This window comes from Vicia villosa, unplaced genomic scaffold, assembly GCF_029867415.1.
Source record: "Vicia villosa cultivar HV-30 ecotype Madison, WI unplaced genomic scaffold, Vvil1.0 ctg.000133F_1_1, whole genome shotgun sequence".
Taxonomy (NCBI): domain Eukaryota; kingdom Viridiplantae; phylum Streptophyta; class Magnoliopsida; order Fabales; family Fabaceae; genus Vicia; species Vicia villosa.
The window spans coordinates 1,437,004-1,448,169 of NW_026705027.1; the positions used below are offsets into that span (position 1 = coordinate 1,437,004).

The following is an 11,166-nucleotide window of genomic DNA, read 5'->3' on the forward strand; positions in this document are numbered from 1 at the left end:
ATCACTCTTTCTTGCTCTTTTCTTTAATCCAAGATCGAATAAGTAAGTGACTCTTTCCCCTTGCATTAGAAGCATATAGGCCTGGAACCCGTCATCAGGGATTGGGTTAGGATTTAGACCACCATGTTCTTGAGTATGTGTTGCATTCTACATGAATTTTTGGATCTTGAAGTTTGATACCGATTCCTGTGATTTGATGCTCATTTGAATGTGTGGCTCGCGTGTTTGATTGTCTTGTGTCATGAGGATTGCGTTGGTACTTATTTTGTGTGTTTTAGAGGAGATCTTAGATCTTAGGTCTTTTAGAAATGCACTCGGTTCGTACGTTATAGGAAGTATTAGGGAAAACGGAGTTCATATTTGGAATCTACGCGAAAAAACAAGGAGGACGGTGGTCTCTCTCGCCGTGCTCAAGTACCGGCCGTCGCCGGCGACGCCGTGGATGGTGGCGGCTTGTTGGGGGAAGACGATGAACAGTACCCCCAAGGTACTGTTCACGTGTTTTGCATGCCTTCTTTTTTTTTTTTTATTTTCTTTGTGTTGTTTACTTTGTGGTAATCATTGGCTGGTGAGGTGTTATGTTCCCATTGGCTAGAGCCATCCACTTTGTCCTTTTGTGACTTACACTAACTTTGCCCAATTGACATGCATGTCACGTTAACTCTCCAATATAAGACCATAGTATAAAATAATTGCATGCTGATTGAAATAAAAATGTGGGATAAAATAGAATGGATTGAAACGGGAACTGGGCCTTAGCGCCATTTTTGATCTCCACACCCCAGGTTTTGAAGCCCATGCGCGCTAGTAACTAGAATATAGTTCAAAGCTATTTTACTAACACACCCCCTGGCTGACAGAATTACATCTTATTTGAATTTTGTTTCTTCCCTAACTTTTGTTTCATAAGTCAGTTTTAAATGAAATAAAAAATAAGTAAAAATATGTTTTAAATAGAATAATGTGTGTAGAAATTTGTGATATTTTTGTTAGATTTTTAGAACTTAGTTTGTTGTTTTTAATAAATCATTTTCTTTAGTGTGTTCATTGTGTTTTTTAAGTTTGATCGGTTTTGCAAATTAATTTTGTTTAATACCTTAGGAGTAGAATTTAATTGCCATTTTTTGTGTGATATCAGTAGACTCATATACCATATTGTGTGAAAAAAATAAAAGTCCAATTCCATGTTTTGGTTAGGTTTCCATTAGGTTTTCTATACCCGATTTGTGTGCGTTTCTAAACGGATAACCATGTGAATTCGACCTATAATTTGCTTTGCATTTATGCAATTGACTTAGGTTCTTCTTGTACATATAATTAGGGATGTCTAGAGGTCCTAAGACCTGGAATTAGATTTTTAAATCGTTTCTTCTTATTTTACTTGAATTCTCCTTTCTTACATGTAAATAATGCGCTTTTGGTAACGATTGTATCATAACTTGTCCAAATGACCTATAATTTTGTATGAGACCTTGTGACTTGATTCCATGATTGTTTAGACACCTATTAGAGGTCATTAGCTACTGACTTATAACATTTGATCACATCTTTCTAACTTCACTCCTAATTTGAATTCTACTAACTAGTTTTGACTTAATCTTGTGTAGTTTTGTTAGAACTTTGTTTGCTTCAAGTTAATTGACTAACATAGATTGGCACAAGGTCTTGGACCTATAAATGAACTAATTGCTACTGACTTTAAGCTTTGTTCATGTTTTCATTTGCTTTTTGTTTCGATTAATGGATGTTTGTTCGCAAATTGTTGAGTGACGATTTATGCGATACTTTGGTAACTCTTTGTGAATATTTTCGTGTAGTGCCATATGGCTTTTGTGTTTGATTTAGGACATTTATTTCCTTGATTTGCTACTGCCTTTTCTTCTCATCTTGTTGGAGTTGTAACTCCATTCTTTTGCCATGTTCCCTTAGACTCTTCCTTTTTTGTTAAGAGGAATTGAGATAGGTTAGGATAGTTATCCTTGACCTTAGGGCCATTAGACTTAGATTAGAATAACTTAGATTAGAGAATAGGTTAGTTCCCTTGTTCATTCTTTTTCTTTTCAACATTAAAACACTAATAAATAAAGATGAGAATCACATTAAGAAAGTGATAGAGAAATGAGTGGGATTCATTCCCTAATCTGTTTCTCAATCACTTAGTGGCATAGAAATGAGTGGGATTCATTCCCTAATCTGTTTCTCGGTCACTACTTAATGGGAGAGAAATGAGTGGGATTCATTCCCTAATCTGTTTCTCAAACATTAATTAATGGGATAGAAATGAGTGGGATTCATTCCCTAATCTGTTTCTCGAACATTATATAATGGGATAGAAGTGAGTGGGATTCATTCCCTAATCTGCTTCTCGATCATTATACATTTTATGTGATTCTAATCGCAAGTAAATTCCCTTAAAAAACACTCAACCAAAAACATTTAAAACACTTAATAAAGGCTCAAATTAAAACAAAGTGACGAAGTGGTGCGAAACCTTGTATTGGGTTTTGTTCATCATGTAGTTACATAAAAAACACAAACCCAAGTTCATTCTTTTGCCTTGTTAGGCGCTTAAGAACAAGTTAAGTCCTTTCCAAAACTAGGCGTATAAGTCTCCAAAGGTCGAGCATCGTGGATTGTGACCTTAACCGCTGTTCAACTAAAAAACACAAAACAAATGAAAACTATGGAGCCGAACTACGGTCACTCTGATTCCTGGTAAGGGATACGTAGGCATTGGGTCGCGGGGCCTAAGCGAGCACACTTGTAAATAATTCCTTCTTTTCCCCGTATTTCTTTTGCATGCATTTGCATTTAGGTTTAGACATAGATACACCCTTTAGATAGAAACAGACATAGGTGGATACCATCGAGTACGATGGGCGTGAGGGGTGCTAGCACCTTCCCCTTGCGTAACCGACTCCCGTGCCCTGTTCTCTGGTCGAAAGACCTTGTTCTTATTCGAGTTAGGTTTTCTGGTATTCCTTTCCCGCGATGGGATGAATATATTAGTGGCGACTCTGATTCCATTTTTCGCGGTAGCGACAGCTGGCGACTCTGCTGGGGACGTTGATAGACCTGTTGCTGGTCCATCCTTAGTGAGTCGATCCTAGCCTGCGTTTGTTTATTTATTTACTGGGTGTTTATTTGTTTTTATGTCCATACCTTGTATATATGTTTACATGTTTACTTTTCTGCCTGCATATCATGTTTATTTCTGTTTGCATATCATGCATATGGATTATATTCTGTATTCCTTGGGGTCTTCTGTTCTGTTTTGCAGGTTGGGTGGGTTGTTCTATGAGGTAAAAGGCCCAATACCCAGGCCAGAGTTAACACATAGGATACCTAGGATAGAGTGGATAGTCATGACGCCAACAGAATGTCAGGTTCTGTTGATTGCGATCATGAGACCCACGACCAGCTGAGACTCGAATGGGATACCGTTGTTGGCATGTATTTGCAACAATGATGGTGTTTCAGGAGAGTTGCTAACGCTGGAGACCTTTTGACCTACCTTGACCTAGATTCACCTGTGAGTGGGGTGGGATATTCATGACAGGTACCGTTGGTGACTGTTCTGTTCTGTTGGTGACTATGGTTCTTATGGGTTTGTGGTATCTATGCCGTACTTTTGATCCTGCAACATCTGATCTGGTTCAGAAGCAATATACACTTCTCCTATGTGGGGAGGATCTTTCATTGCATCATAATCATCATAGCATGTTTAATTTCAAAAAAAAAGAAAAAAAAGAAAAAAGAAAAAAAAGAAGAAAAAAAGAAAAGAGATTAATATTCATATGCATGCCATTTTTCAGGTATCCAAAGTCAACACTTCTCATCAAGAATGGCTAACAGTGTGACCGTCAACAAAAAGACTACGAAGCATACCTTCTCTTGCAGTTTCTACCGTGAGGATATAACACCTTTGGTCCGATTGAGCACCCGAGTTACTGGGCAAAATTTGGATGAATTCAGAAAGACTTATGGCCACATTCTGCTTATGTTAACTACTCGTATTGATGAGTGGGGTCTCTATACTCTTCTTCAGTTTTATGATACTGAGCTGCGCTGCTTTACCTTTCAAGATTACCAACTAGCCCCTACCCTCGAAGAGTATGCACACATTCTTCAAATCAAAGTTCAACATAAGGTTCCTTTCGTGTGTGCACCCGAGAAGCCCAAAATGGATCGCATTGCTGGTGCTCTTTATTTGAGCATGAAGGACGTTAAGGATAACTGGAAGCCTAATGGTGGGACCCATGGATTCTATGTGAAATTTCTGATGAGGGAAGCTGAAACCCTTGCTGATAAGGAAAAGTGGAAAGAATTCAATGCTCTCCTGGCCGTCATGATCTATGGATTAGTGATGTTCCCGAATATTCCAAATTTTGTTGATCTCACTGCCATTTGTCTCTTCATGGATCAAAATCCTGTACCCACTCTGTTGGCCGACACTTATTATGCCATCCATTCTAGGTATGGAAAAAAGGGATCAGTTGGGGGTTGTTTGCCAATACTGTACGAATGGTTTTCTTCACATTTGCCTAAAAGCGGAGCATTTGTCACTACAAGAGATTCACAAAAGTGGCCCCAAAGGATTATGGGACTTACTGCAAATGATATCGTTTGGTATCACCTCCGAACGGACATCGAGCAAGTTATAACCAGATGTGGAAGTTTTGGCAATGTTCCTCTCATAGGGACAAAAGGAGTTATCAACTATAATCCGAAGCTAGCACTGCGCCAGTTGGGTTTTGTACTAAAGGACAAGCCTTTGGATAAAGAGATATTTGAGTCCGTTTGTTTTGAAAAAGGAACCGATCCAGAAGGTTTGGAGAAAGTAAGGAGTGCGTGGAACAAAATTCATACAGAAGACCGAACTACCTTGGGGGGAAAGAATGCCATTGCTAAGAAAGCCTATACTGAATGGGTTGAAGAAAGAGTTAAGGAGCGCCTGCTGCCTTTCCCGAAGGTTAGCCCTCTATATGAACAACCACCTGAGATTTTAACTGCCACTGTACCAGCTGAGGAGTACAACCAAGTACATGTGGAGAATATCAGGTTGCGAGAAAAAGGGGAAGACGCTAAAATAAAGTACTTCTTGGTGGATCAGAAAAGGGCTGAATTAGCACATGAGGTTAAAATGCTGAAAGGAGGATCTTCCAGAGTTCAAAAAAGGGCTAGAACTGAAAAGGGTGAAAGAGCTACCACTGTTCGTATTGAGGACCATCAAAGGGTTATAGAAGAAGCGGTAAAGAAAGCAGAAGAAAAGCTCAAGCAAGAGTACAGAGAAGATTTAAGGGCTCACAAGCTCAGAGTAGAGAAAGAGGCTAGGGCCGAGGTAAAGGGTTTGAAAAAGAAGCTTGAAGAGGAAACCACTCAGAGGGTAGCAATCAAGAAGAAGCTTGAAGAGGAAATTACTCAAAGGTTAGCCGTGGAGACACAACTCAAAGGTAGTCATCTCCGTTCCGCTCGACTAACAGAAGAGAATGCAAAGCTCAGAAACCAGATAGCAGAAATGGAAAGTACATCTGAAAAGAATACCCTCCCTGATTGCAAAGGATGTGAGAGCTTGGTGGCCCACTGTGATATGTTAGATGGGCAGTTGTTTCGCAAAGATGTGGTGATTCAAAGTTTTGTCAAAGGAAGAGACCGAGAAGTGACTAAGAAGATGTTTGATGAAACTAAGAAGTGGAGCGACGAGCACTTTAAACAAGGAGGACCTTTGTTTTACACCCAGATGGATTAGTGTTTGAGCTTGTATTTCGCGACCACCACCAGGCTTGTTGGATGGGGTCCTTTATCTTTTCTGTTGTTTGAACTATCTTGTCAATGTATGGGTATGCCCAAATTCAAAAAGAGATTATTAATGAAATTTGAGTCTTTTTGTTTCCTCTTGATGCTTATCTTTTGTCTCATTGTTAAACATTCTTGATTAATATTAAATATTTTGGATACTCTGAAAATGGCACCTCACATCATATGCACACATGCACCTCATGCACATCATGCACAAACAGGTACATCAGATGGTGTTCTTATCTGACTGATCAGGTTTTCTCTTTCAGCAATTGCACCTCCGCCTACACATCGCTACTACACAAGGGCTAATCACTCACTGCAAATGGATCAGTTAAGGGACGATCTTATTCAGATGAGAACTCAGGTTACTGCTCAAATGGCTCAGTTCATGGAAGTCATGCAAAACATGGCTGATCGCCAAGAAGAACTCAGAATCAGGATGGACACAGTTGCTCAGGTTGTTGCGGACCCTCCACAAAGAAACCATGCTGATATTCGTGTCAATGGTGAATCTGTGATCGGAGGACCTGGTGTAATTCCTCCTGCTGCTAATCAAGGTAATCCTTATGGGCCTCCCCAGCCCATTCCTGAAGGACAAGCCACACAACAAATCAGAAGAGCTGCTGCCATCCCCGTGTTGGAAGAAGATCGACATGAGGATCTATTTCCTGAAAGTGAGTTGGGATTTCCACATGATGCTGGAAGGTTGTTCAGAGGACTGGAGGAAAGGATGAGGGCCATGGAAGGCCAAGGACTCGGTATGGACATTAATGACTTGGGTTTGGTTCCTGGTGTCCGTGTCCTAAGACACATGTCCGAGCTTACTATCGCAAAATGCATGTGTACTCTGAGGACGAAGGACTGTTGATGCACTTCTTCCAAGATAGCCTGACTGGGGCATCCTTGGAATGGTATATGAGATTGGAGAGAGCTAATATCCGAAGTTGGAGGGACCTAGTTGATGCTTTCATAAAGCAGTATCAGTATAATGTTGACATGGCACCAAATCGCACTCAGTTACAGAATCTATCCCAGAAAGCTAATGAGTCCTTCAAAGAATATGCACAGAAATGGCGCGAGTTGGCAGCTAGAGTCCAGCCACCTATGTTGGAAAGAGAAATGATGGATTTGTTCACCAACACTCTGGAGGGCCAATACTACTCCGCCTGCTCTGCATCCTCAAGTTTTGCCGAGTTGGTTATGATTGGTGAGCGAATTGAAAGTGGGATTAAGGCTGGTAGAATACAGAATCCAAGTGCTGCTAGTTCCTCTTCTGGGGCAGGAGGGAAGAAACCATATAACGGATTTGCTAAGAAGAGAGAAGGTGAAACAAGTGCTGCTTACTATGGTAAAGGTAAAGGCCATGTTTATCAACAGGTAGCCGCTGTTACTATACCGAGTACTCCTCTTCAACAACAACCACAACAACAGCAGAGGCATCCCCCACGTCAGTATCAGCAAAAGTCGAGGCCACCAAGAATTTTTGATCCCATACCTATGACATATGCACAATTACTCGCTCATCTCTTACATGGGGACTTGGTGCAACTTCGTACCATGGGCCCTCCACCTGCTAAGCTTCCTCCTAACTATGATGCTAATGCCCACTGTGAGTTTCATTCTGGGGCTGCTGGGCATGATATTGAACATTGCATAGGATTCATGCATAAAGTACAGGATCTGCTCGATTCAAAAGCTATTGAGTTCACCCCTACTCAAGGACCTAACGTTGTACAAAATCCTATGCCTTCCCATGGAACTCATGCCGCAAATGCCATCGATATTGTTGAAGACATTTACTTGGTCAAGGATGTTATCGAATTGGGATCGTTGTTGCCATTATTGAAGAAGGAATTATTGAGGATGAGACTATACGCTGGTTGTGGAGAATTCTGTACTGATTGTATGGTCACCTCCTCAGTTTGTGACAAGGTGAAAGATGGGATTCAACAGTTGATAGATAGTGGGTATCTACAGTTTGAGCATGTGCGACATCTGATAAGTGCCAAAATGTCGATATTTTGAGTATATATTTGTGACACTTATCGATTCTATTCTTATGATTTTTGTAATAAAATCATAACTTTTGTGTAAATATGTGCATACTTGTGTTTTTGATTCATTTTTATACCAATTAATAGTTTTCCATTCATTTTATAGGTATTCATGCATCTTTGTAGCATTGAGTAATAAAGACCAAAGGCTAAGCTTCAAGAATGCAAATTCTACCAATTCATCAAAGAATAAGGCTCAAAATAAGGATGATAAAAATTATCATTTTGGTTTCCATTCATTCATTATTGGATAGAGCATTGAATAAGCTTTCCAACGCTTCGAACCGGGCGCAATTCGGAGTTACGGTTCTCAACTTATGGCGAAAACAAGATTTCACTTTTGCTGTCAGCCGCTAAGCGGGAGTACCTCCGCTGAGCGACCATGACAGATATCAGCTCGTTAAATAGGGGTAAAAATCACATTTTTAGGTTATGTTTTGGGGTAATTGTTCCCAAATCATCAAACCTTCATTCTTAGGGTAGATTAGCTTAGAAAACAACTTCGGAGGTTGCATTTGGATGATCGGGGGTGGATTGAGCGTCGAACGGAGCTGACAAACCGGGAGATTTTCGGTTCATTTCTCTTCTTCTTTGTGTATTTCTCTTTGGTTGGGTTTTATTTGTATATTTACTTGAATCTTATGTATATTTGCCGATTATAATGTTATGTTTAACTTGCTTTACAAATCTGTGTTGATGTTGTTCTGGATTTTTGCTCTATGTTGGGGATTTGGGTTGCTTTAGAGATAAACTTCTTGAATCTTTATCTAGGATGATAATCTGTTGGTTCTGAACTCTAGAGATAGATTTAGAGCTAGCATTCACCGTTTGTATCTGTACGTAATGCTTTCGTGTTTGAGTGGCGCGCGAGAGATCGCCGACGCGAGAACACGGATGTTCTCGTGACTTTGCGTTAGAGATAACCTTAGTTGTGAGATGATCTCATTTGTGCTCCAGAGATGGACGCTTATGTGAGAGATACGTGATGACATAGATGAGTATCGTAGGTTGAGTATAACGGGTTGGTAAGTGTATGTTTGTGAAGAGTGAATATATTTACATTCCTGATAAGTTATTTCTCTTCTAAGAATGTGTTTATTCTTTTCCTGTCTATATCTTTGTTTACTTTTTGCTCATTCAATCCAAAGTTCGAAACCGTAGAAACTGTTGAATGGCATCTCTCCATCTCTGAGGACGATAATTCCCGGATCAATATTTCCAAACCTTTTTTGTTGCTTGCCATATACTGCATTCAACAACATCCAAAGTAAGTCAAGAATGAAATCAATGTGCTATCCATCCCGTATACTCCTACTAAGATCCCGATTCCTGCCAGAGCACCGCCTTTGGTCATCACGTTGCCTGGTCCCATCCCATATACTAGTGAGAAAGCAATCCCATGGAATTATGGCGGAGAAGTTTTCTACCAAGGGGCCGAGTATGAGATTAAAGCACCGGTTGAGAAAGAAGATGTTGATAATGTTGTTGGCATTGGAAGAATGACGAGAAGTGGTCGTATTTTCAATCCTCCCCAGAATTCTCGCGATGACAATGCATAAGCTCTAGCTCAAGCAAAAGGGAAAAGAGTGGTAGAAGATACGGTAGATCCGGGGCAAAGCTCTAACTCTGAAGATACTGTGGCCAAAGAGATGGAAGAGTTCCTAAAGATCATCAAGAAAAGTGAGTATAAAGTGGTTGACCAATTGAGTCAAACTCAATCAAAGATTTCGATCTTGCAGTTGCTCTTGTGTTCGGAGACACATCGAAACGCTTTGTTGAGACTTTTAAGTACTGCTTTCGTCCCTCCAGAGATCTCAGTGAATCAACTTGAAGGGGTGGTGTCAAACATCAATGCTGGTAATGGATTGGGATTCACTGATGCAGACTTGCCCTCCGAAGGTAGAAACCATAATAGAGCTTTGCATATATCAGTGGAATGTAAAGGGGCTATGTTATCTCGTGTTCTCGTGGATAATGGATCTTCTCTGAATGTATTACCGAAGTCGTCTTTGATGAGGCTGGATTACTCTGGTGTCGAGATAAGGCCGAGTGAATTGACAGTGCGAGCCTTTGATGGGTCAAAGAGATCAGTATTTGGGGAGGTTGACTTGCCAATAATGATAGGCCCTCAGCTTTTCACTATTACCTTCTTTGTGATGGATATCCACCCGTCTTACAGTTGTCTCCTGGGACGTCCATGGATCCATGCTGCTGGGGCCGTGACTTCCACATTGCATCAGAAACTCAAATTCGCGACCCAAGGAAAGATAGTCACAATATGTGGGGAGGAAGAACACGTGGTAAGCCATCTTGCGTCCTTCAGGTATATTGATGTGGAAGGAGAGGTCCACGAGACGCCTTGCCAAGCCTTTGAGGCTGTCCAGACTATCAAGATCCCTTATGTTGAAAATAAGAAGTTAGGGGCCCCCGTGTCTTCACTAAAGGAAGCTAAAGCTGTGGTTGAATCTGGTCATCCTGAAGGATGGGGCCGAGTCTTGGATCTACCAATCAAGCAGGATAAGGGTGGGATTGGATATCAGTTGGGTCAGAGTTCATCTAATGAGGCCTCCAAGAAGCCCGGAACCTTCGTTCCGATCAAGTTCTCTAGTGCTGGCATCGTCAAGGATCATGTTTGCGCTGCTGATGATGATGTGAATAGTGATTATGACATTGAAGAATGGATCAAGCCGTGTGTCCCGGGACAGAAGCTTCTCAACTGGTCATCCGAAGACATCATCTCAATTGCTCTTGATCAAAAGTAATAATGTTTGTTTTTGTTTATCATGCAATAATTCCTGTGTTCTGCCCAAGACACAGTGAACATATGTAGGGCCTCATTTGTTGTTTTTCAATGTTAAAATCATTAATAAAAGGACGTTTTTGCATTCAAATATTTTGTTCCCTGTCTTTCGTTTTTACTTTTATATTTATAATTAATCAAAAAAAAATGGCAACGTTTCTTATTCATCATCATCCCCCCATTCTAAAATAAAGCATAAATCATAATCCATGCAGATCCACCTCTCCTCCGGATTCTATTGACAACGATCTTGCTATGCCTCGTTATGACTTTGACAACCCTATCTACGCCGCTGAAGAAGGGGATGAAGAAGATTGTGAATTGCCTGATGAGTTGGCCAGATTGTTGAAACAAGAAGAGAAAGTGATCGAGCCACATCAAGAGCCTATTGAGACGGTGAATCTTGGCACCGAAGAGACGAGAAGGGAAGTTAAAATAGGGGCTTCTTTGAATGAGAATGTGAAAGAAAAGTTGGTTGGAATGTTGAAGGAGTATTCTGATATCTTCGCA

The 11,166-nt window shown here is 40.6% G+C and overlaps 2 protein-coding genes across 2 annotated transcripts; both read left to right on the top strand.

Annotated features, from left to right (window-relative positions):
• The first annotated feature begins 3,844 nt into the window (after positions 1-3,844).
• On the top strand, positions 3,845-5,749 carry LOC131624547 (uncharacterized). The gene is made up of 3 exons (XM_058895503.1): positions 3,845-4,150; positions 4,232-5,137; positions 5,384-5,749. Exons 1-3 carry the CDS (start codon positions 3,845-3,847, stop codon positions 5,747-5,749), a joined length of 1,578 nt encoding a protein of 525 aa, XP_058751486.1.
• Positions 5,750-6,717: 968 nt separating this feature from the next.
• On the top strand, positions 6,718-9,415 carry LOC131624548 (uncharacterized). Its single transcript, XM_058895504.1, has 2 exons — positions 6,718-7,788; positions 9,176-9,415. The coding sequence occupies exons 1-2, from the start codon at positions 6,718-6,720 to the stop codon at positions 9,413-9,415; spliced, it is 1,311 nt and encodes a 436-aa protein (XP_058751487.1).
• Positions 9,416-11,166: the final 1,751 nt, after the last annotated feature.

Excerpts from the sequence above, each read along its gene's own strand:
- LOC131624547 (XM_058895503.1), top strand. The coding sequence starts at position 3,845 with ATGGCTAACAGTGTGACCGTCAACAAAAAGACTACGAAGCATACCTTC. Across the intron at positions 4,151-4,231 it reads AAATCAAAGTTCAACATAAG|GATAACTGGAAGCCTAATGG; the intron begins GTTCCTTTCGTG and ends AAGGACGTTAAG. Across the intron at positions 5,138-5,383 it reads GGGCTGAATTAGCACATGAG|AGGGTAGCAATCAAGAAGAA; the intron begins GTTAAAATGCTG and ends GAAACCACTCAG.
- LOC131624548 (XM_058895504.1), top strand. The coding sequence starts at position 6,718 with ATGAGATTGGAGAGAGCTAATATCCGAAGTTGGAGGGACCTAGTTGAT. Across the intron at positions 7,789-9,175 it reads GGTATCTACAGTTTGAGCAT|ATCCCGATTCCTGCCAGAGC; the intron begins GTGCGACATCTG and ends ACTCCTACTAAG.